Source organism: Lepus europaeus, chromosome X, assembly GCF_033115175.1.
Source record: "Lepus europaeus isolate LE1 chromosome X, mLepTim1.pri, whole genome shotgun sequence".
NCBI classification, from domain to species: domain Eukaryota; kingdom Metazoa; phylum Chordata; class Mammalia; order Lagomorpha; family Leporidae; genus Lepus; species Lepus europaeus.
The window spans coordinates 115,737,594-115,764,691 of record NC_084850.1 but is presented as its reverse complement, the minus strand read 5'-3'; the positions used below and the strand labels follow the sequence as shown (position 1 = coordinate 115,764,691).

At 37.0% G+C, this 27,098-nt stretch overlaps 1 protein-coding gene across 9 annotated transcripts in view; it reads right to left on the bottom strand.

Moving 5' to 3' along the window:
* The window catches only part of DMD (dystrophin), a 2,142,101-nt gene that overhangs the window by 1,610,900 nt on the left and 504,103 nt on the right, over positions 1–27,098 (bottom strand). For 8 of the 9 annotated variants that reach the window (XM_062183372.1, XM_062183374.1, XM_062183379.1 and 5 more), the window contains one exon: positions 18,715–18,896. In XM_062183372.1, coding sequence (XP_062039356.1) covers positions 18,715–18,896 — 182 coding nt within the window. Of the gene's footprint in view, positions 1–17,480; positions 17,610–18,714; positions 18,897–27,098 lie in introns of all 9 variants that reach the window. The other variant, XM_062183384.1, reaches the window with a different exon arrangement.

Genomic DNA, 27,098 nt, shown 5'->3' with positions numbered 1-27,098 from the left:
CAATGTTTATAACCAAATACACGCTCAGACATCTAATTAATAAGAAATGTGGCCGGCGCCGTGGCTTAACAGGCTAATCCTCCGCCTTGCGGCGCTGGCACACAGGGTTCTAGTCCCGGTTGGGGTGCTGGATTCTATCCCGGTTGCTCCTCTTCCAGGCCAGCTCTCTGCTGTGGCCCGGGAAGGCAGTGGAGGATGGCCCAAGTGCTTGGGCCCTGCACCCGCATGGGAGACCAGGAGAAGCACCTGGCTCCTGGCTTCGGATCAGCGCGATGCACCGGCTGCAGCAGCCATTGGAGGGTGAACCAACAGCAAAAGGAATACCTTTCTCTCTGTCTCTCTCTCTCTCACTATCCACTCTGCCTGTCAAAAAAATAAAAAAATAAAAAAAAAGAAATGTGAATAGTAGAAGAGCTGCACAAGTTTCCTTAAAACAAATACAATTATCAGTATGTAGAATATAATATACTAAACACCTATTAGGCACCCTGGTAGCTACATCTCTAAACTGATCTCTAGGCATCATAGGAATCTTGTAAATTGTGAAAGACAGTACTAAGATGGATGTGGTAAGATGTTCATCTTCATATTTGTCTTAAAATATAACATTGGTAACTCTCCATCAAGATTTGGGTTTATATTCAATCTTCTTGGATATGGATGGCCCTGTGATCATGGAAGAAGGTACATGACTTCAAGTATGACGTGACTTCCAAGACTAGGTCACAAAAGGCAATACAGCTTTTACTTGATATTCTTGGGTCATTTACTATGGAATCCAGTCTGAATTTAGTGAAGGCCTGTAGATAACATGGGGAAACCCTGTTCAGTGGTCTAGCCAACAGCTTTGGCTGAAATCCCTGCATTGGCCATCATACATGTGAGTGAATAAGGCTTCATGTTGATTCCAGCCTTAGCTCCTGTCCTAAAACTACATGAGAAGCCCACAGCCCAGTTTACCTCAGAATCCAGAGGGATGACAAAATTGAGTGTTGTAAGTAAGGTTTGAGGTGATTTCCTACATAATAGTCGTTACTGAAGAACAAGCTGAGCATGAATGTGTAGCAGGTGAGATAGTATTATGTTGCAGAGGTTAGCAAATCAGTACACAGGTACACTAAGAAACTAACAAATGAATCATAAAGCAAGTAAGAAGATGAACCAAAATTTTAACACACTCTTACTTCCTCAAATATTTATTTATTTTAAAGGATATTAAAATTAACATTTGGGGGGCTGGCGCTGTGGCGCAGTGGGTTAATGCGCTGGCCTGAAGCGCCAGCATCCCATATGGGCGCCGGTTTGAGACCCAGCTGCTCTACTTCTGATCTAGCTCTCTGCTATGGCCTGGGAAAGCAGTAGAAGATGGCCCAAGTCCTTGGGCCCCTCACCCGCGTGGGAGACCCAGAAGAAGCTCCTGGCTCCTGGCTTCGGATCAGCGCAGCTCTGGCCTTTGTGGCCAATTGGGGAGTGAACCAGTGGGTAGAAGACCTCTCTCTGTCTCTCTGTCTCTCTGTCTCTCTGTCCCTCTGTCTCTCTCTGCCTGTCCTCTCCCTGTGTAACTCTGACTTTCAAATAAATAAATAAAAACCTTTATAAAAATTAACATTTTGGCATTGATATTCTTTAAGAGGCCAAAAATAAGCTAAATAAAACTTCATCAACTCCACAAGAGTAGATGTGATCTATTAATGACTACAAATAAACCACCTGAGCTGTTTAAACATTGTAACACAGATTAGCTGAGTTCCATTCAGTAACTGATACAAAATCTATGAACCCTGCAAAATGTAATAAACATGAGTTAAATTGGGACTTTAAAATATCTTTTTTTAAAGAAACTAACTCCATTTTTTTACCATCCAAAGCTGTGCATCTAGAGCTGTCTCTGTTATCAAGAAGCAGATGGGAAAAGTAATTTTCCAGCATGGTTGTTTCAATTATGCATTGAGTCATCCAGAAACTCCAAATATCCTTGTCAAATATATAAATGAACTTCCATCCTGAATTTTTTGGATTTAGGATTTGTTAAGGTTATATCATAACTTTACATAGATTCAAACTGCAGAAATGTTGACTTGTATTATTATAAATATTTTCCCCCTTAAATCCTTACTGAGTGCCTATATATAAGATGGTTTGTGAAGGCTTTTCTAACATACACTGTGTGTTGATTATTTTATATATCACATAAAGCTGAAATCACATCCATTTCAAAGATGAGAAAACTGAATCACAGAGATAAAATGACATATTCAGGTCTTGCAGAGATTAGCTTCTTATCACTTCTCTGTTCCCACCTCTAGAAAAGGTGCAACTGCCTCTCTGCTATAGCATACTCTCTGATCTACTGTTGAAAAGCTTGGCACCAATAACATGTTTACATTAAAATAAACACGAATAGACTATATCAGAGAACAGAATGGAAAATGTGCTTATAACATGCATGACAGAAAAGATCCCTGTCCTTATATAGTTCCAATACTATTCAACAATTCGCCACAATTTCCCAATTTATAACATGGAGATAAATCTCTATAATGCTGTTTTGAAAATCAGAAATACATGTAAATTAAATTGAGGGCATGAAATGCATTTCCTAAATACAGATACACCTATAATAATTTATTTCTTTTGGCCATACTGTCCTCATAAAGTCTGGAGATTTAATGAGGGTTTTTCCCTTATACAAACCTTCTTTTGAAGGTATACTGCCAACTGCTTGGTTAGAAACTTAAAACTCATGTTTAACATATGTTTAACATGTTTAACATCATACCAGTATTCCTACCTAGAGCAATTAGGCAAGAAGAAGAAATGAAAAAATTCAAATTAGAATGGAAAAAGTAAAACCATTCCTGTTTGGAGGTAAAAAGCCCTAGATTCTACTACCAAAAGAATATAAAAACACTACATTACAACTTATAAATTAAATCAGATGAAATCAGTGAAGTCACAGAATACAAACCTGCTATAAAAATATCAGTTGAGTTTCTATTTGTTAGCAATGTACTACTTGAAAATGAAACTGGGAAAGAAATTCTATTCATAGTGGCACCAAAAGAATTCAGTACCTAATGAGAAACTTAAATCAAGATGCCAATGTTTGCACACTGAAAACTATAAAATGACAGAAATGAAAGAATACAAAAATGGTAGGATATCCCACATTCATGGATTAGAAGACGTAAAATAGTCAAAATATGCATACTACTCAAGTAAAGCAAAGATCAACTGCAATTCCTTTCAAAATCTCAACACCAATTTTAAAAACAAGCAAATAAAATGCTACATTTTGTGTGAAACCACAAAGGATCTCGAATAGCCAAAACAATCCTGAGAAGATCAAAATTGAAAGCATCATATTTCCGGATTTCAATGTGCCTTACAAAGCTACAGTAGTAAAGCAGAGTGGTACTGGCATTAAGACATCACGCAGACCAATGGAATAGAATAGAGTGCCCAGACATAAATCCACATATATAAGGTTAACTGATATTCAACAAAGGTGCCAAGAATACATAAAAAGGAAAAGATAGCCTCTTTAACAAATGGTGTTTGGGACACTGGATATCCACAAAGGACTTAATTTGGACTTTTAACATAAACCAGACAATAAATCAACTCAAAATGGATTAAAGAGTTAAATGTAAGACCTGGATCTATAAAATTCCTGGAAGAAATCATTGGGAAAATCTTCATGACATTCGTTATTCCAAAATTGTCAGGAGTAGGACACCAAAAGCACAGGCAACAAAAACAAAAATAAATAACTGGGACCACCTAAAACTCAAAAGCTTCTGCTCAGAAAAGCACTACAGCATGTAAAGGAAGCCTACAGAATGAGAGAAAAGAAATGCAAACTATAAGTGATAAAGTGTCCACAATATATAAGAACCCCTACAATTCCATAACAAAAATAAAAAAGCCAATGAAGATAATAAAAGTCTTTTTGATGTGACCTAGCCCTAGGTGCTAATGGGCATTTAGTGATGGAACCAGGGAATGGAAGATTTTCTCTCTCTCCCTCCCTCCCTCCCTCCTTCATTCCTTCACTCTCTCACTCACTTTGTCTACCTTTAAAATGAAATTAAAATGCAAAATTAAAAAAAATTAAAGTGGGGCCAAAGTCTTAAGTAGACATTTCTACCAAAGATGACACACAAATGGTCAACAAGTATACGAAAAGATATTCAGTATCACTAATCAGCAGGAAAACGCAAATCAAGGGCAGAATAAATTATCACTTCACATTTGCTAGATGGCTACTATTCTAAAAATCCATTAGTCAGGATGTGGAGACATTAGCATCATTGTACACTGTTGATGGAAATGAAAAATAGTGTTGCTGGTAAGGAAAACAGGATTCAAAAAATTAAAAAAAAAAACCACAATCACATCATCCAGTAATCTCATCTCAATTACTGAGCCAAAAGAATTGAGATCAGGATCTCAAACAGCTATTTCATTCTCAAATTCATGAGTGTGCAAACACTATTCACAATATGCAAGATGTAGAAATGTAAATTTCCACTGATTAATAAAAAGAAAAATGAAATGTGTATCAATACAAGGGAATATTATTAAGATTCAAACAGAAAGAAATTATCCTAATCAACACCATGGACTAACGCATATCAACATCATGGATGAGTACTGAGGACGTTATGTTAAATGAAATAATACAGTCATAGAAGGACAAATACTGTGTGACTCCACTTATATCAGGTATCCAAAATAGTCAAGTTGGCAGAATCAGTGAGTGCAATATGGTTTTCAGAGTTTTGGGAGAGGGAGAGTGGGGAGTTGTTAATTAATGTGCAAAGCATTTCATTTATGTGATATTTGTAAGTTAAGATCTGCCACATAACACTATACCTATATTTAATAAGACCATACACTCAAAAATCTGCTAAAAGGGTAGACTTCATGTTAAGTGTTCTTATCATAACAAAATGTTTTAAAAGTTGATGGGTAAGAGCATATCTGGTTGAAGGTAATATTGTTACATACTTGTGTATTCACTTTAAAGTTCCCTCCAGTTTTAAATTCTGCTCAGAAATCTTTAAGACTCCAGTCTATAGAGCTAAGCTCAAATTGACAATTTTGTTTCTAGGTCACTTGTTCAGTCACATTAGAAAGTATAAAGGCTTCCTGGAAGCAGATCAAAGATGCTTTTAATGTAAGAAGTGCTCCCCACTGGCTGGCTCAGTGCCCTCTATTTGTCAATTCTTTTATACAAGCTTCATTTAGTTTGAGGGACAAGTTGTGTTGGTAGGGGCTAATATAAGGGTAAGAGTGAAAAACCTGCTCATGCCTTAATTCCTACCCACTGAGGATCATTGCACATAAAGTCATCTAGAAGACCTTTTTCTTGTTTCATAAGGAAGCATTGTTATGTTCACTTTGAATGGTTCCATGCAGATTTCTAAGCAACTTTAGAACTAAAACAAAACAAAACAAAACAACAACAACAACAAAAAACTATTTTCTTTAGTCTTCTTTGCCTAGTATGTTAACTCAAGAAGTTGTCAGTCTACGCAGGTTGGGTTTCAAGAGTTTGTTTATAAATTGCTTTAGAACCCAGGCTGTATCTTCCCATAGAAGTGCTGATAAAAATTTAAGGCCTTTGTATCAGGCCAAAATCTCTCATATAACTCCCTATAGAAAGTAATAATCATAATATCAGTTGTCATTTTGTATTTTGAGATCCTAAAATGTGTCTGTACAATGGAATGTTCTTCATATAATTCATCTCAGTTAATTATCGTAATAGTTCTATGAGTTAAATATAATTCTCTTAATATATAAGAGGAAACTGAGGCCCAGAAAGTACAAGAAAACTCTCTAATCCACATAACTAAGAAATGGCAGAACTGTAGTGTAAACCTAAATTTCTCTGATAACTGAATTCATGTTCCATCCTCTTCTGTCAACTCATATTCTTCCTCCTTAAAAATGAATTTTTCTGGGACCAGCACTGTGGCACAATGGACTGGGCCATCACCTGCTGTGCCAGCATCCCATTTGGATGCTGGTTCAGTCCTGGCTGCTCCACTTCTGATCCAGCTTCCTGCTATTGTCCTGGGAAATCAGCTAGGGTTGGCCCAAGTGCTTGGGTCTCTGCATCCACATGGGAGACCCAGAAGAAGCTCCTGACTTGTGATCAGCCCAGCTCTGGCCATTGTGGCCATCTGGGGAGTGAACCAGTGGATGAAAGACCTCTCTCTCTCTCTCCCTCCCTTCCTCCCTCTCCCTCTCCCTCTCTCTCTCTCTATATATATATATATATTCATATATACATATATACACACACATATATATATATCAGTTGTCCTATATATATATATATATATATATATATATATATATATATAACTCTGTCTCTTAAATAAAATCTTTTTTAAGTGGATTTTTCTCTGAGTAAATGTCCTTTCAATTTGGGGTTTCAATAATACATCATTTTCTGTTTCTGGAGTATCAAGGACACTTATTTTTATCTCAACTACATTCCAGGGAATAGTGAAATTTCTAGTCATAGACACAAATTCCATCAGGCCCTCAGAGAGCTTAACACAAACTCCTGGCTGCCCATGTAACGTCCATTGCCTTCTGTCCTTCTTAACACTTAACAGAATATGACTTGATTAAAGGATCCACATGTCCCATTTGGCCATGTGATTCAAAGATGTCCAACTCTTGATTGGTTTAAGCCAATGATGGTAGTCAGTTCTGTTTTGCTTTATTGGTTTTGGCATGAGGATATGATAAAATACAATCCAATAAAATGTAAGGGAAAATATACTACTTGAGACAGAATTTCAGGCACAGGAACGCATTTTATGATGGTTTCTTCTTTTTCATTTTTCTATTTCTGAATACCTTAACTCTGTATAGTTTTTTAAAAAGTATTATTTATTCAAAAGGTAGAGTGATGGGGTTGTCTCTGTGTGTGTGGGAGCGAGTAAGTGAGACAGCGAGAGAGAGAGAATCTTCCATCCGCTGGTTCACTCCCCAAATGTCCATAAATGTCAGGGGCTGGGCCAGGCTGAAGCCAGCAGCCAGGAACTTCATCCAGGTTCCCCACATGAGTGGCAGAGGCCCAAGCACGCTACTGCTTTGCCAGGTATATTGGCAGGGAGCTGGATGGGAAGTGAAACAGTTGGGACTTGAACAAGCATTCTGATATGGGATGCCACTATAGCAAGCGGTAGATTAACCTGCTGCACCACAACAATGACTGCTGTCTGGTTTTATCTAATGTGTTTGTCTAACCATATACTTACCAATATATGTCACCTAAAAATTTTAAAAATTCTGTTTTTAACTTGAATTTTAATTATTTTGAAGAGACCCATAAGTATGAATTTTCTGTTTTTTTTCTCCTTTTGTTATTATAAAAATCAATTTGCCAAAATGTCATGATTACTTTTGTAATACTGTTGGGTATTTTCTAATATGGATATTCTTCTCTGTTGTGTTTTACATACTTTATGTTCAGATCTCTATTTTACATGCTCAATTGCATCTTATTTGAGAAATGCACAAATAATTACTTACCTGTCCTATTCATAGTGGGTATACTCCCAGAAGGTTGACAGCTATTGTTCATCACACAAAGATAAGAAAGATTTTTTTTTTCTTTACAAATACTTTTTAGTATTTGTGGATATTAAAGGGGTAAGAGAAAGGATGCAATGGTGATGATAAATGAACAAGTCTTGTGACTGGGAATTTCAAATGGTGAAACATCAGAACTATACTAGAAGTCCTGTCATTGTTTTTTTTAAGATTTATTTATTATATATTTGAAAGTCACAGTTACACAGATAGAGAGAAGGAACGGCAGAGAGGGAGATAAAGGTCTTCCATCCGCTGCTTCACTCCCCAACTGGCCACAATAGCCGGAGCCAGGAGCCAGGAGCTTTTTCCAGGTCTCCCACATGGGTGCAGGGGCCCAAGCACTTGGGCCATCTTCTACTGCATTCCCAGGCCATAGGAGAGAGCTGGATCAGAAGTGGAGCAGCCGGGACTCCAACCTGCACCCATATGGGATGACGGCACTACAGGTGGCAGCTTTACCTGGTACACCACAGCGCCGGCCCTCATTGGGTTTCAGTTACAGTTCTACCAATTATTAGCTGATTACATAAATCTTCTATTCATTTAACTATCCCTGGAAAATATGACTTTAAAACATCATCCCACAGGTTTAGTGTGCTGATCCAAAGGCATGTGTGTTTGAAAGACTTAAAAATGCAAATATTAGCTAAATAAGGGAGTCATCTTTTTTTGTTGTGACAAGATAGCAGGCTAAATGAGTCCCTTTTAATTTTTTTTTAATAGAAGGAAAGGCAGAGGGAGAGAACTTTCATATGTTGATTCACACCCCAAGTTGCTGCAAAAGTGGAGCTGGGCCATGCCAAAACCAGGAGTCTGGAGCCTCTTCAGTGTCTCTCATCTCCGGGCTTGGGGCCCAAGCAATTGGGCTAGCTTCCATTGCTTCCCCAGGTGCATTGGCAGGGAGCTGGGTTGGAAGTGGGGCAGCCAGTACATGAATCGGCATTTGCAACAAGATGGGGGAATCTGGAAAACATTATGCTGAGTGAATTTAGCCAGTCCCAAAGGGACAAATATCATATGTTCTCCCTGATCGGCGACAACTAACTGAGCACCAAAGGGGCACTGCATATGGGAGATGGGGTGTTGGCAAAGCAGGCAACGGTTTAACCTACTGCACCACAGCACTGGCCTCCCTACTAACTTTTTAAAATTGACATAATAATTGTACATATATACGAGGTACAGTGTGATCATTTGGCATATGAACATATGTCTAATGATGAAATCAGGATAATCAGGATTCCCTATCCTTAAACATTTGTGTTGCAATCTCTTTTTGAATTTTTTGAATTTTTTAAGGTAAACAAATTTCATGCATTTCATATAACAGACTTAGGAGCACAGTGATACTTTCCACCCTACTCTCCCTCCTGCCCACTCTCCAATCCTCCCTTCTCCTTCCTTTCTTATATTTTATTTTTATTTTTTAAAGACCTTCTTTCGGTTTATTTTATATACATCAGATTAACCCTACACTAAGTAAAGAAGTCAGCAAATAGTAAGAAGAAGAAGAAGAAGAAAAAAAAACTGTTCCCAAACAGAAGAGATAGGGGCTGTAAATAGTCATAAATCTAAAAATGTCAATTTTGCTCATTTGCATTACATTTTTATATACTATATTAGTTATCACAGATAGGAAACATAGTGTTTATCTTTTTCGGATTGGCTTATTTCACTAAGTATAATGGATTCAAGTTGCATCCATTTTGTTCTGAAAGACAGAACTTAATTTTTTATGGCTGTGTAGTATTCCATAATGTATATATAACACATTCCCAGTCATTGGTTGATGGACATATGGGTTGATTCCATATTAGGTATTATGAATTGAACTGAACTAAACATGAGGGTACAGATAACTATTTCATATGCTGATTTCATTTCATTTGGGTAAATTCCCAGGAGTGGGATGGCTGAGTCATATGATAGGTCTGTTTTCAGATTTCTGATGAATCTCCATACTGTCCCCAACAATGGTTGTACAAGTTTGCATTCCGATCAATAATGGATTAGGATACCTTTTTCCCCACATCCTCACCAGCATTTATTGTTTGTTGATTTCTGTATGAGAGCCATTCTAACTGGGGTGAAGTGAAGCCTCATTGTGGTTTTGAGTTGCATTTCCCTGATTCTAATGTTCCTGAGTAGTTTTTCCTGTGTCTGCTGGCCATTTGAATTTCCACTTTTGAAAAGTGTCTTCTTGTTCTTTGCCCATTTCTTAACTGGATTGTTTGTTGTTTTGAGTTTCTTGAGCTCTTTACAGATCCTGGATATTAATCCTTTATCAGTTACATAGTTACCAAATATTTTCTCCCATTCTATCAGCTGTCTCTTCACTTTTCTCAGTGTTTCCTTTGTAGTGCTGAAGTTTCTTAGCTTGATGTAGTTCCATTTGCCTATTTCTGCTTTGATTACCTGTGCTTCTGGGGTGTTTTCCAAGAAATCTTTGACTATGCTAATGTCTTGCAGAGCTTCCTTGATGTTTACCTCAGTAATTTGATGGTATCAGATCACAGATTTAGATCTTTGATCCATTTTGAGTTGATTTTTGTATAAGGTGTAAGGTAGGGGTCTTGTTTCATACTTCCACACATGGAGACCCAATTTTCCAAGCACCATTTATTGAAGAGACTCTCCTTTCTCCAGGGATTGATTGTAGCTCCTTTGTCAAACATTAGTTGGTTTAGATGTGTGAATTGATTTCTGGAGTTTCTATTCTGTTACATTGCTGTACATACCTAGTTTTGTGCCAGTACCAGATTTTGATTACAACTGCTGTATATTATGTCTTGAAATCTGATATTGTGATGCCTGTGGCTTTCTTTTTGTTTTTGAAGACTGCTTTAGCTATTCAGAGTCCCTATTTGTTTCCCTACGAATCTTAGCATCATTTTTTTTTTTTTAGATTTGAGAAGAATATTATTGGTATTTTGATTGGGATCACATTGAATCTGTAAGGTCTTTGTGAGTAGAAACTTAGGAATGTGCATTTGTTTTCCTTTCTTCCATATTGTTTCTAGTGTAAGAGAACATTCCAGAAGAAGGAACTGCTCACTGCAGTCAACAAAGGAGAAAGGAAACAACCTGATGATTGGGGACAAGTGGAATAACATCAAGTGATGTCAGACTTAATGTTAGTTTGCTGATAATGGATGCCTTCCTCAGATTCTCATGCCACACTATTAGACCGCAGTAGGCAGAAAAGCATATTCTCTCCAAAGTTGCCCATTTCCTAATTTCTCGAATCTGTGAATATTTTACATAACATGGTAATAAAGAATTGAGCTGCAGATGGAACTAAGCTTAATGGTCAGCTGACCAGGTGGGCCCAATGTTATCTATAAAATATCTTTAAAATCACAAGATGGACATGGAACAATAGGTCAAAATGACATACAAGTATGAGAACGACTAAACTTGTCCTTATTACCTTGGGGGAAGGAGCATTAGCCAAGGAATGCCAGCCTCTAGAAGCTAAGAAAGGCAAGGAAACATATTTTCCCCTGGAGCCTCCAAAGGGAAGGCAGACCTGTTGATACCTTTATTTTAGCCCAGGAAAACACATGCTGGACTTCTGAACTACAAAAACATAAGAAAATTTTGTGTTGTTTTAAGCCATTAAGCTTGTTGTTATTGGTTACATCAGCAAGAGGAAACTAGTACATAGACCTATTATCAGTTATAGGGATGGATTAATCCAAGAGAATTAGAACTTTGTCCATGTGGAAATCACATTAGTCAGTGAAGTTGTTTATAAGTGTTGCGACACAGATAGCCCTTCACTTTCATTTTCTTTTTAACTGACTCCAATCAACAAACCCTCTGAACACGTAACACACATATCTGAAAGTAACCTTATCAAATTGAGTATAAGCTAGAGTAAGCATAAACCATGCCGGTGTAAATGAAAAGGTGTATAAACTACAGTAAGCATAAACCATACTGGTGTAAATGCTAAGGGTAACTAATGGTGCTATTAGTAATTCCTCCTTGATAACTGCTACGTAGCAGGATTTCCTAGGGATCCTACCCTACTGATGTTCGATGAAACTTACTAGCTAATTTTGCAATCCCCATGTTATTTGAACTAATGAGCAAAGTTTAGCATAATTAGATACTCTGCTTTCCTGAATCCAGAATACCACACCTCCTTCCTTTCCTCTCTTTTATCCAGATACCGTTATCAGTCCTTTTGCTGATAATTTTTCATACCTAAAACTATGGTTCCCTTATCAATCTGTGTCTACTTATTTTCCTAGGTGATCTTATCCAAGCCAATGAATTAAAATACCATCTATGAGCTGATGACTTTCAAATTACTTATCCTCAACTCTGATTTTAGCACTCCTTGTTTTTATGTATATTTAAATATATTCACATAGGCATATTTATCACATATTATGGCTTTTGCCTTTGTTTCACAAGCTATTTCTTTACTCATCTAAATTTAACATGCAAGTTTCACATATATCTCATAAGCTACTAGTTTACATATGACTTATGCTTAATGCCTCTTAGAAATTTTATTCTTCCTTTTTGTCTTTTACATTATGATTAAATATTCTCAAGTAATATAGCAAACTCATACTCCACAATACATGAGTAAATTGTATATTCAGGCTGTCCTTCAAAGCATATTTATAATTCAACTATTATTGATCATGCTCACTGACGTAACCCAGATACAAGCTATATAGCATTAATGCTACAAGTTGTCTCCTTGCTTCCATTCTTGCTCCCTTTAGTTTCTGCTCCACAAAACAGCTGTATTGAGATGATGTGAATTCTTGTCACTCCTCCAAATAACTTCCCACCTTACCAGTAAATAAATGCCCAAGTCCTCACCATTATTTACAGAGCCCTATATTTTCTGGTTCATTGTTACATCTGGAACAATGTCTCATTTTTTATTTTTATTTATTTATTTATTTATTTTTGACAGAGTGGACAGTGAGAGAGAGAGACAGAGAGAAAGGTATTCCTTTTTCCGTTGGTTCACCCTCCAATGGTCACTGTGGACGGTGCACTGCGGCTGGCATACCGCACTGATCCAAAGCCAGGAGCCAGGTGCTTCTCCTGGTCTCCCATGCGGGTGCAGGGCCCAAGCACTTGGGCCATCCTCCACTGCACTCCTGGGCCACAGCAGAAAGCTGGACTGGAAGAGGAGCAACCGGGACAGAATCTGGCACCCCAAACGGGACTAGAACCCTGTGTGCCAGCGCCACAGGCGGAGGATTAGCCTATTGAGCCGCGGTGCTGGCCACAATGTCTCTTATTAGTGGGTCCATCAATTATATCTTTCCTTGAATATTCCAAGTAGCCATAAAATTTAGGTCTTTTGTATTGTGTTAACTCCTCACCTAGATATTCCTTCCAATCTTTGCCTGAAATTTCCCTTTTGAAATAGTCTTCACTTTTTACTTTACTTAATGCATATTACTTAACTTTTGACATGATATTTTACTTATTTATACTGTTCATCTACTTTAAAAAAATATTTTACTACTCTACCATAAGCAAATATCCTCCATGATGGTTGTATATTTGTTTACTGACACATCACTTCTTTCTATAATAGTAACTGGTATATAGTATATGATGAATAAACAATAAGTAATTGAATGAATGCATGTATTATATGTCACAGAAGAGATATTTCATTATTATCCTAGTATGGAGAGCATAAGCTTAGAATGAGATAAACCTGCATTTTAATCTGGACTCTGCCACTTATGCATTAGGGTTCGAAATACAAATGAAATTGGCCAATTTGAAAAGGAGACAAAAGACACTTTAGGCTGAGGGAAGCATAAAAGCTGACATGAGAAATTTTGTGGCACTTACAAAAGAGAACAATTGACTTAATTTGGTTAAAGAAACATGAAACAAACAAAGATGTAATAAGCTTACAAATATAAATTGTCAATATATTATGGATCTTTTTGATGAAATTTAGGACAGTGAGGAAAGCGTGTGAATGATATTATTAGGGTTGTGAATACAACATGCAATAGGTTTAGAGACAGTTAAGCTAAATGTAGTATTATCAGCAGCGAAGCTGTTTCTGTAGTCTAGAAGACATGTATTAAAGGCTTGACCCAGAATGGCATCTGTGAAAATTGAAGGGACATAATTCAATAGAGAGATGCTGTGAACAAAGAACTGACTGAATATGTCTCATTATTGAATATCAAATCAATATAGAGAAGAAAGAGTGTGTCTCATATGTAAGTTTCAGTGACTGGTGAGTCATGTTTTCATTTACATAACAAAAAGGACAAAAAACAGGTTTGTGAGCCATGAAACAAAGTTCACTTGGGAACATAGTAGCTTTGAAACATCAGTGAATATCAAGATGAAGATATATACCAAAGAGTTGAAAATGAGCTGGAAATGTGATTGTCACTCAAGAGATATTGGAAGTGGTGAAGACATGCTCATAGAGTAAATGGTAAATGGTCATTTGCATACAGACTGAAACCAGGTGATTAAATCATAATGATAAGACAATGAGTAAACAGATAAGAGGATCAAGAGATTTTTCCTTGGGATCCAATGCTGAGGGTTGGGAGAGAAGAAAGAGTCAAATAATGAGATATATATAACATTCAGAGAAGAACCGACTGAGTTTTGAGACTCTGAGAAAAGTATTTCAAGGAAGATAGAATGCCATGAGAGCTGAATAAAAGCTATTTGGTTCAGTAACTAAGAATACGTATTTGTTGAATAAATAAAAGCTGAAATGGCCAGCATTGTGCTGCAGGGGCAAAGTCATTGCTTGTGATGCCAGCATCCAATATCACAGTGCTGATTTGTGTCCGGCTGCTCCACTTCAAATCCAGCTCCCTGCTATTGCACCTGGGAAAGCAGCTAAGTACTTGGGCCTCTGCTACCCACATCAGAGACCCAGATGGAGTAAGTGCAGGGAACCTGGTTTCAGCCTGGCCCAGCCTGCACTGACCACAAAGTATGGTATGCATTCAATTTTCCAAATTTGGGATAACAAGTATAACTGATGTTCCTAACATACGAGAGCCAGCAGGTTAAGGCACTTTCACACTGGAGTGCCAGTTTGAGTCCTGACTACACAGTTTCCTATCCAACTCCCTGCTAATGTAGCTGGGAAGAAGCAGATGATAGATCAAGTACTTGAATCCCTGCCACCATGAGGGAGAACAGGATGAAGTTCCTGTCCTGACTTCAACATTGCCCTATCCCGGCTGTTGCAGGCATATGGGGAATGAACCAACACATGGGAGATCTCAATCTCTCTTCTCAATCTGTCTCTCTCTCTCTCTCTCTCTCTGTGTGTGTGTGTGTGTGTGTGTCATTAAGCCTTTCAGATAGATAGATAGATAGATAGATAGATATAGATAGATCTTTACAAAGATATGGTGGCCCATGAAAAGAATTGAGGATTTTTATGTTTTCCATAGGGGAGTGTCACCCACATGACTCTTCCCTTACAGAACACTCCATCTTTCCTTGCGTACCACCTAGCAAACACTTGCATAAAACATTCTGATAGAATCCAAAGCAGCCTGTTTTGAGTTCATTTAAAGTGGAGCAGGTAAATCTGAAGGGGGCAGTATAGGCTCAGTCCTTTTCAGATGTTCAAAAAACTTCCTTAGCATGAATCGTTACGATATAAACCTCTTAAATCTTACTACGTGTAACATCAGCTTCCTTTAGTAATAGAAAATATCATCTTTCATCTCGTAATTTGTGCTGCATCTTTTCTAATAAGTAAACATTAGGTTTATTTCAATGGCTTATGTTAAATAAAATAGATAACTGAATTCACTGAATATTTTATGAGATATTCTACATTCGGTAATATTTAGACAAAGGTAAAATGAACAAATAGAGTCTAGAAAATTTTAAGTCCACTTGCATTTGCTTCATTAGAGAATCACACCTGAGCAAAGCTGTAATGAGGCAGTAATGAGGTGAAAATGTGCTACCAGAATAGGCAGTGGGAAAACCCAGCAAAGGCAGTTGAATAAAGTGATAACGAGGAAGGAAAAAACCTTCCATCTTTGTCTTTGCTTATGCTCCTTTATTTATGGATATGACACCTATCCTTTAAGTCTTGGAGGTGAGTAGTGATTAAAAAAAAGAGCCTAGAAAGATGGGAGAGAGTTGAGGGAGAGTCAAGAGAATGGCAGTAGGGGAGCAAAGGTTGGATAAATTTAAACAAAATGGTGATAAAAATAGCACTTCTCATTCTTAAGAGATGTTATGAGCAATGCATTGGTTCATATATGTGTGCATGTGTGGCAGACTCATTATTATTTAATGGTAATGAAGCCATTGTTTAATTTTCTTGTTCAAGGTTATACAACTGAGGCAAATATTTGGTCTAGTGATTGGGACACCCTGTAAGGTACCCATAACTCACATCAGAGTACCTGTATTCAAGTCCAGCCCCAGCTCCTGACTCCAGCTTCCTACTGATGTACAGTCTGGAAGACAGTAGTGATGGTTCAAATAATTTGGTCCCTGACAAACACATGGGAGACCTAGACAGAATTTGTGGCTCCTGGCTATATAGGCATTTGGAGACTGAACCAGCAGATAGCAGATTTCTCCTTCTCCTCTCTCTCTCTCTCTCTTCCCCCCTCTCTCCCTCTTTAATATATATTTTTTTAATTATACAACTAGCCTTTGTGAAAATTTAGATGATAATTTAATTCAAGATACGCTTGAGTCACATCAACTTCTTCACAAAGTCTCCTATGTTGAGCGTTACAAGAAAACTAATCAAGGACAGAGGGTATAACTATTCCCCCAAATTGATGTTTCCTTGGGGGAATCTTTCCGAGTTTAGAATTTTCAGCCTCATAAATCAATTAACTGTGAAATAAATTGCTAATTAAATGTACACTATTATCCTGAAAAAAGCAATGAGCCCCCAAAGTGCAATCTATTTTTACCAATAAAATCAGGTCTATAATTTCTAAACTTCCATTCACAGTGTAGTTTTCATAAAAACTACAGAATTTTCAAATTGCTCCACTGAGCTCAATAAATCAAGCTTTCTCTTAAAAAGGAATTCTTATAAATTAGCAATTCTAGCATATTCCATTTCTATGCCCTAACATAATTTGCTGTATTTTTAGGTTTCCTTCAGTATTACTGAGGGTAGAAAACTATACTGAGAAGATTTCTCAAACAGAAAATACTAAATAGTATATAGAATCTGATCTGATTTTGGTATGAATTTGTCTTATAATAGATCATCTAATACACAAATTTAAATTAGCTAAATTAAGGGAACTATTATGTAGAAGCTTGTTGCTATATTTTTCTTAATATAATAAAATACATTTTATAGGCTGCAAATACAATAAAGGTATCTACATAGATTATTATTTTATTTTATATTAGATCTAGAAAATTCTCCCCAAATAGTGTAGTTAGTAATTTTCATATATTTGCCCATGATTTCACATTACACATGTATTTTAGTGAGTTGTATATTTTTAAAATGTTTATTAGTAGAAAGAAAACGGATTTCATGTATTTCACGGGTATAGTTCTAAGAGGACAAGCCTACTTCCCTTCCTGTCCCTCTACCATTGGTCACCTTTGTAAAAGAGAACATTTTGACTGTATAATCAAAGTACAAACCACTGTTATATGAATCTCATCCTTGAAAATTCAACATATATTAAACCTAGAGAAGTCAGAATAGTAGAGCAGTATCAATGAGAGAATTTAATAAAACTGGGAAAAACAAAACAGCTCTTAATGAAGGGAAAAAAGGTACTGAAAAATTCAAACAAGCAAAAGCAATGTTAGATTATCTTGAAAGAAGTTCTCTGGTTTGTAGAAGAGAGTAAATGTTGACAGACCTGCGGAGGAAATGGGCTCCGTATGGGGTCAGAGGTGGAGACATACGCAGCCTGTGTGTAGGCATAGCTCTTGAAGCGAGGCTTAGGAGAGGAAGTTCGCTCATAGCCCTGCGCTAGACTGACTGTGATCTGCAGAGAAGGGTTTCGGGGGCGGGGGTAGGACAGAGAGTGCAAGGAGACATGGTAAGTAACCCCAGAGGACTACTTTCCAACACACTAGAAAACAGAGCATTAAACTGTAAAGGTGAAATGAAACATTTACTCCCAAACACATGTAAGTGACACTAGAAACCTGAACATTCCAAGAATTGTGGTGTTCAATGTCACGTGGGGCAGAAGGCAATCTGAGAGGATGTGAGGGTGGGATTTAACCATGCTGACACACCTCCAGCCCTTAAAAGGAATGGCCCTCTTCAGTCTGCCAACAACAGGCATCGAAAAGCAATTTTCGCTGAACCCAAAGTAAACAAAGCCAGAATTCATCAGGTCAATACCCTGGAAAGGACTGAGGCTTTCAGAAGCTAAAAATAGAACTAGCTCAGTAGAGTGAGAAAATTAGGCCTAACAGCTTTCCACACCCTTAGCAGAAATTTTGCTAAGGGCTTTTTCATTATTGTTTGTGTCTGAGAAAGGACAAGAAAACACCCAAAATACTCACTATTGAGAACAAGAACAAGCCTATGTCATGGAAGAATCCCATTGGATCCTAAACAATGACATCACAAAGAGTTTTATCGGAGATATTCTCTACTTCATTTATATTTGAACTATTTTAAAACTTTCAGCTTTTCAAAAACATAATTTTGAATAATCAAAATTTGTTAATACATCAACAGACTGTCACCAAACTTAAGGTTTATGCATTTGTTCTTGCTCTGGCTTTTTGCTCTGCTTTTGTGCATGGGGAGTTTTAAAATTAATGTATATATTTCATTTTACAGACTGGAAACACAAAATATTCTATGTTCTATGCTCCTTTATTATAGGGCATATCAACAGAATATTTTAACAATATGTATTGAGAAGAATACTGTAGTTCCTATCAGATAAATTTTACAAGATTTTTAATGTGTCTCTCTTTTTTTCTCCCTCTGTTTACCTGCACATTATTCTATGTATGTAAATACATATATATATATATAATATTTGTATGAAGATGTATGCACCAGTGATTCTTAAAATACATATAAACTAGAAAACATTATTGATATTTGTTGTCCTTTAGATACTTTACCTGTTGAGAATAGTGCATTTGATGATGTAATTGGAAATGTTCTTCTCTAGTCACTTTTGATGGCCTTGGCAACAGTTCCACTTCCTGGATGGCTTCAATGCTGACTTGTTGAGGCAAAACTTGGAAGAGTGATGTGATATACATTAAGATGGACTTCTTATCTGGATAAGTGGTGGCAACATCTGTAAGCACATTAACACCACACATCAATTTTTGGTTTCTGTATTTGAGACTTTGAAAGGGTAATGAACAAATCAATATTACAGGAAGAAGATGGATTAATGAGCACTCGATTGTCCATGAATGTCCTCTAGAGACTAATTAGAACATGATAATCAGGCCGAAGATGTCCTTCCAATTTGGCAGGCCAATGAGATGAGCACTAAAGTTAATTTCTTTTCCTTGTTCACATAAAAACTTCATTCCATAATACATTTTCCTAAGTCAAATTGCCAAAGAAGCCCATCTAAGAGAGTGGCTTTCATTAGATAAGACACAAAAATACAAAATTGCATTTCCGTTTCCATGAAAAGTTATAGTAACATGTCAATTAAAATGGCGCAATGGTACTTAAACAATTATACAAAAAGGTTTAATGCCTTGGCTCCCAGTAAAGAAATCTTAAGCCTCCTAATTGAGTTCTTTGCTGGTTTAAGTACATAAAGAGCTAATATGCCTGTGTGAAATGGGCCATGTATTTCCACAATAAAAATAAAATAAAACAGCAATATACCATATGGATAATGATTTGTAATATTCCTTAAGTATATCAAAAATATTTGTTTACATTATAGTGCATCTGTTAAATAGGATGTCACTTCCCTTCTTAGACTTTAGACATTTGTAAAAGTCTTGCACAGAGACATACCATATGATTACACTTATATTTTGAATTTAAAAAGTTGAACTAATAGAAGAGGGTGTAGAATGGAGATTACCAGGGGCTGGGAACAGAGATGGGATTGCAAAGATGGTGATCATAGGACACAAAATTTCAGTCATGTAGGAAGAATAAATCCAAGATATCTATTGCCTGACTTAGTTAACGAATTATTTTGCTTTTAATAATTGCCAAGCAAATAGATTTTAAGTGTTTTACAATAAAAAATAATTATACAAGATATTGTATTTGCTAATTATCTTGGCTTATCCATTAAACAATGTATACATACTTTAGAACATCGTATTTTCCATGATAAATATATACATTTTTGTCAATTTAAAAACTCAGTTAATTCAAAAAAAATGAAAAAGAGTAAAATAAATATTGAAACGGAGGCCAAGGCAAACTTGGGCAGCGTGACAATACACTTTCTTTGCCATAAATTGGTATTAGTTTAATAAGAATTAAAAGATTGATTTTAAGGGTTGGCATTTGGCACAACAGTTACAATGGCGTTTGCAACATCTACATGCCATATCAGAGTGCCTAGTTCAAGACCTAATTTCTCTTCTGATTCAGTTTCTTGCAAATGCACTCTCTGGAAGACAGGAGATTATGGCCTAAGTACTTGGGTCCCTGCCACCCATGTGGGAGTCTCAGACTGAGTACCAGGCTCTTGGCTTCTGCTTGGTTTAGCTCTGCCTATTGCAGGCATTTGGGGAATGATGAAGATTCATTCATTCTCTCTCTCTCTCTCTCTCTCTCTCTCTCTCCACCCCTGTCTCAAATAAAATGAAAATAAATAGTTTGCTTAAAGATCTGTTTTAAATATGTATATTCTATCCATGTTTTCTACTTATGGGTAAAAAAGCAAAGAGTAAAGAAAAACAAAAGAAAGTTGAACAAGTCACATAGTGAATTCCTTTGCAAGCCACAGGGCCATGATTAATCAGAACAACTATTTGTAAAGTATTTTTTAAAAGGCTTAGGGAGGGGCCGGCCGGCACTGTGGCACAGTAGGTTAATCCCCCACCTGCAATGCCAGCATCCCATATGCGTGCCAGTTCCAGTCTTGGCTGCTCTTCTTCCAATCCAGCTCTCTGCTGTGGCCTGGGAAAGCAGCAGAAGATGGCCCATGCACCTGAGACCCTGCACCCACGTGGGAGACCTGGAAGAAGCTCCTGGCTCCTGGCTCCTGGCTTCAGATCAGCGCAGCTCTGGCCGTTGCGGCCATTTGGGGAGTGAAGCAGCAGAAGGAAGACCTTTCTCTCTGTCTCACTGTCTGTAACTCTACTTCTCAAATAAATAAATACAATCTTATAAAAAAAAAAGGCTTAGGGAGAGGAAAAAATTAACTTAGCTCTTTGGTCTGCTTCCACACATACTAAAGTACTCTACATATTTCTCAATTTTAAATAAAAATCTGAATCTCCTATGGATTTCTTAAAGCTACAGAATTTGATTCCATGGGTCAGGACTGGAACCTAGGGATCTGCATTTCAAAAAAGTGACCAGGTGATACAGAAGCTGCTGGCCTGATGATCACATTTTGAGTAACAAGGTTCAAAGAAAAACTTATGCATAAGCAGACAGCTATGTCATCTATTATTTCGTTGCTTTATTTTCATTTTTTTAAAAGATACTTATTATACATATAAATCAGGCTGAAAGCACAAAGTTATACAATACATACACTCTGCTCCTATTATAATTTAATCACTAACCAATAGAAGGTACTTTTTATAAGTATCTTTAAAGAAGTATTAAACAATATTCTGTACATGAGCACTGCCTTTCATAAAAATCTTATGAACTGGGAGAAGGGCTGGGAAAGCAGTGGAGGATGACCCAGATGCTTGGGTGCCTGCACCTATGTGGGAGATCCAGAAGAAGCTCCTGGCTCCTGGCTTTGGCCTGGCCCAGCCCTGACTATTTCAGCCATCTTGGGAGTGAACCAGCAAGTTTAAAATCTCTGTCTCTCCTTCTGTCTCTCTGTGACTCTGCCCTTCAATTAAATAAATAAATCTTTTTTTAAAAAAAAAACATACGATACCAACAAAATTTTAGCAACGTAAAATCAATAAGTGCAGAAATGAATTGATAGACAAACTGGTAGGAAATGTTATTGAACTAAAATAGGACTCTTAGGGGACAATTTAAAAAACAAAACCGGGCACGTATGACAGTACTTCTTAGATACAAAATGTCTTTATTCATGTTTCAAGTAATTTATGCAACTGTCTTTGGAGATGCCTTATGTGTACATACAAAATTCTGCGCTAAACCTTGAGGTTGTAAAGATAAATAAACTGAGGAGCAAAAAATAAAACGGATTGTTCTGTAGCCATGGTACCAAGTAGCCAAAAGCCAAAGTTTCAAGCCTATTTAGTCAATTAAACCTCACCTGACCCCGTGGTTATTATCATGGTTCCCCCAAGCCCATCACTGGCAAGCCCTCCTTTCTGAAATCAGCCAATCAGTAGTGGATTTACCCCAGTGAACATAATCTGAATGCAAACCAATTAATGACAGTCTCATGTGAGTGACCATGTAAAGGTCATTATCAGCTACACTCAACTCTGAGTGTTATCTCTTTTGCCCTCCAGCTTTTCCCTAAAATCTAGGAACACTCTTCTTAGAAAAACTGGTTAACCAGCAAAGTAAGTGATGTATTCAGCATCGCGTTTTGTTTCAAACATTTTGTGAGAGTCTCATCGTTTGATAAAATTCTAGTGATAAAATTCACTTATATAGTTAATGGGAACTTATTAGATGAGAGATGCAGTGAAAGAAGGAGCAATTTGGAATCTGAGGGCCTGAAGCATAAGGATTCTGTACTTATGTATTTGTACCTATAGAGAAAGATCTTCAACATGTTTTACTTCTATTTACCCATCTCTAAGATGAGAATCAGAGTTTCAATCTCTCACCATGGTATTATGAATCTCAAATACAATAATGTTTTAAAAACTGAAATCTTTAGTAAAAAATATTGTTGCAGTATTGTGATTGTTATTGTTTCTATTATTAAATTGAAACAAAATCTAGTTTAGTAGACTACTAGTACTACTAACAGGAAGTCAGAGGAAGTTGGCTAGAAGGAAAGGTCACACATCATTTGTTACATTATTTGCAAAGTGATTAGGTTATAGATATTCAGCAGATGATCTATGTCAAAAATAATTATAGATTGTACCTTGTACTAGAAATCAAAAGAAATTACATGACTTTGGAGTAATCCTCATTTATGATTGCTCCAAGCCCAATTCCTGGTACTCCATGAGCATCTACATGTTTATTAAGAAACTGAACAAACAGAATAGCTAAAGCTGTAGAAATTGATGAGTATAAGAAAAATGAATACAAAGCAATGGTATGAGTATCAGTATTGTGTATTAAAGTATTTGAGGAGTATAAAATGATGATGTGATTTGTACATTTTTATTATTACATGGCATTAACAATGTATGAACTGAGAGAAGTGCTAAACACACAAAATAAAAACTCATGGTTATAATAAAGCAATTGTTACAAAACCCTAGTGTACAAAATGCCTGTTTCCACAATTAATAACTGCTAATTCAATCTTTAAAGTTACCTCAGAAGTCATTTCCAAAAATGTTGAAAACTCAGTATTGCTAGATTACTGTATCTTCATGAACAATAACACTGATTTTGATGAGTGTTTGCCATTGGAGACTTATTTAAATGGAACAAATAAACCATTTGGTGAAATTCCATAATTTTTTTTTTTTTGGCTTTGTTTTTTTTTTTTTTTGGCTTTGTTTTTTTTTTTATTTTTTTTTATTTTTTTTTTTAACTTTTATTTAATGAATATAAATTTCCAGTGTACAGCTTATGGATTACAATGGCTTCCCCCCCCCAATAACTTCCCTCCCACCCGCAACCCTCCCCCCTCCCGCTCCCTCTCCCCTTCCATTTGCATCAAGATTCATTTTCAATTCTCTTTATATACAGAAGATCAATTTAGTATAAAGATTTCAACAGTTTGCACCCACATAGAAACACAAAGTGAAACATACTGTTTGAGTACTAGTTATAGCATTAAATCACAATGTACAGCACATTAAGGACAGAGATCCCACATGAGGAGCAAGTGCACAGTGGCTCCTGTTGTTGACCCAACAAATTGACACTCTAGTTTATGGCGCCAGTAACCATCCTAGGCTGTCGTCATGAGTTGCCAAGGCTATGGAAGCCTTCCAAGTTCACCGACTCTGATCATATTTAGACAAGGTCATAAAAGACAGAGTGAGGATAGTAACCAATGATCCTAAGAGTGGCATTTACCAGGTTTGAACAATTATACAGCATTAAGTGGGGAAGAGGACCATCAGTACACACATGTTGGGAGTAGAGCCATTGGTGGTAGAGTAGAGGTTATGATTACAAAGGAATGAGGCCCAAGTGCACTAGACAGGGCCTAGAACAAAGGACAGAGTCATTATTAGAGGAGCTAAGAAAGGTGCTGTCTAAGCTACAATTAAGTTTTCTGATTGAGAGGCAAATAGAACCTGATAGAAGGGGCTTGATAATAATCTGGTGGGCTTTAGGCCTTGTAAATTCAGAGGCCCAGACCTATCTATCTCTTCACATGGGGTATATCCTAAGGGAGGTGTGAACCTCCTAGGGGAAGGCACTCTGTTGACTTTCATTACTTGGCTGGCCTGGGAGGAGAGCTGGCCAGGTAAAGGCAGGGGGCATCTCTAACAAGAAATTTACAGTTCTGCCTGCAATGTTGCTGACCCTACTTGACCATCCCCTCAGCTGCAGTGGTCACTTTGGAAGTTGGGCTGAGTGAAGGGCTTTTCAGCTTAGAGCCAATAAGATCTGTGGCTCTGACCTGGGCATCCTTCGACTCCAGGGCAGGTCCATTACCAGTGATCCAACTCTTGGCAGAGCTGGCAGGGCTCTTCACAAGCTGACTTCTGCTGAAGCCCAGGCTTACCACATTGAAAGCCACTGCAGTGGACTGGCCTGTTGGGTCTCCTTGAGGGCAGATCACTGTACAGATCAGCCATTAATAGGCCTGCCACCCATTGCTTCTGATGCCGAGCTTTCTTTTCCTCCTGGTTTGTGTTAAAGCAGACCAGAGGATGCAAGTCAAGGGAGTGCCCGTTTCCCATCTCTAATCTTTGGTGGCCTGAACTACAAGTCTATAGTCACAGGCATGTTCTGTAGTAGTTTTTCTAAGGTAGACAATGCCCATGAGGAAAATTATATTCTCACTTTAAAACTTTCTTTCCCTTTGGTCTGAAAGGGAGGTTTTTTCCTACTTACTGTATACTTCGCTGATGGCGAAGTGAATCTAGCTATGAGATTATTATTTGAGTTCTTATTTTGGCTATGCTATTGCAGAAAAATGTTAGCCATCTCTTTTATAAGGTCTAAAGATTAAATTGTGCATCCTACAGATTCCTTCATAATAGAATTAGTTTCCTACCTTGAAGAGAATAGAGAAATGAAAGAACAAGTTGGGCTTAGAATAGAGAAATGAGGGAGCAAGTCCTAGATCGCTTGCTGACAATAGCAATATCACATGAATACTTAGCAAACCGTTTCAACCATTAGATAACAACTTAAGAAAACATTTACCAGAAGGTCCAATGCCTTCTATAAATTTTAAGAATCATGTATTTGAAAACACCTCTTAAATATCTAACAAGGTGTAGTTTGTTTAGCCAGTAAACTTAAGCACAACCATCTAAAATGTTTTTAGTTTCTTTCTACCAACAAGTCTAAAACATATGATACACAGATTCAGGTCCCACAAATTAAAATGTATCTTTGATTGATTTTAGCAGCTTAAATTTATGGACAATCTTATCTATAAGCCATTAAAAATAAAACTCTTAATAAAATTTCCCCATGTGGACATACAATATGTACACACATATACTATAGCATAATACACCAATACATCAATTTTAATAATAGCTTTTAAAATCTTTAACTCTTTTTGTAGATTGCCAATTGATTTGAATTGCTTTTTCTTTTTAGTAACCTCAGTTAACCATACTTTCTCTCAGTTGGTACTGTTAATACATTATTGGCTTCATCTGTTTACAGAGCCATCCCAAAGTACTGAATACAATAAAAGTGGCTGGAAAAAGTCCATAGGAACCTATAGGAGGACAGCTAAACACAGAACCAACAACGCTTTAGTTTTATGAGCAGCAGATATTCAAATTTTTGAAAAAAGCACATATTTAAATAACCCATAGCTCTTAATAAAAATTCAGCTGTTTTTGAACAATTAGAATTTAGCAGACATCAAGAGAACATAATAGATTACTTTAACACATTGCTTTAAAGGAACATCAGAGTTTAATTCTATGTCAAAGAGAAATTGAGCTTCCTGTGATCTTTTGCTGTGAGGTTTCCTTCCTTTACCTTCTTTCATATTGGTGACCATGTTTCTGTGTTTCTGTGTGTAACACATCTTTAAGCATCTTTTGCAGGGCAGGATGAGTGGCAACAAATTCTTTCAGTTTCTGTTTGCTGTGAAAAGTCTTAATTTCACCTTCATTCACAAATGAGAGCTTTGCAGGATATAGTATTCTGGGCTGGCAGTTTTTCTCTCTTAGTACCTGGGCTATGTCTCGCCATTCCCTTCTAGCTTGTAGGGTTTCTGATGAGAAGTCTGCTGTGAGTCTAATTGGAGATCCTCTAAGAGTGATCCGACGTTTCTCTCTTGCACCTTTTAGGATCTTTTCTTTATGTTTCACTGTGGTGAGTTTGATTACAACATGTCGTGGGGAGGATCTCTTTTGGTCATGTTTACTAGGGGTTCTATAAGCTTCCTGTACTAAGATGCCTCTGTCCTTCTCCAAACCTGGGAAATTTTCTGCTAGTATCTCACTGAAAATGCCTTGTAATCCTTTCTCCCTCTCCATGCCTTCAGGAACTCCTAGAACCCGAATGTTGGGTTTTTTAATAGTATCCTGTAAATTCCTGACAATATTTTTTAGATTTCTAATTTCTTCTTCTTTTCTTTGGTTTGCCTGTTTCCTTTCCTGTTCTCTGTCTTCTAAGTCTGATATTCTCTCTTCTGCTTCGCCCATTCTGTTTTTAAGGCTCTCTAATGTGTTTGTCATTTGATCTATTGAACTCTTCATTTCATTATGATTTCTAGTCACTATCAGAGTTTCTTGTTCCACTAGTTGTTTCATTTCATTTTGATTCCTCCTTAATATTTCACTTTCACGAGAGAGATTTTCTATCTTGTCCATGAAGGATTTCTGTAGTTCAAGAATTTGTTTTTGAGAACTTCTTAATGTTCTTATCAATTTTTTGAGATCTGCTTCTTGCATTTCTTCGATCTCATCATCTTCATAATCTTGAATTGGGGTGTCTTTTTCATTTGGGGGCATCATAGTTTCTTCCTTGTTCTTGTTAGCTTGGTTTTTGCGTTTGTTGTTTGGCATGTTGGAGATATTTGGTTTCTTCACTGTGGTGTTTTTTCTTGTTACACTATGGC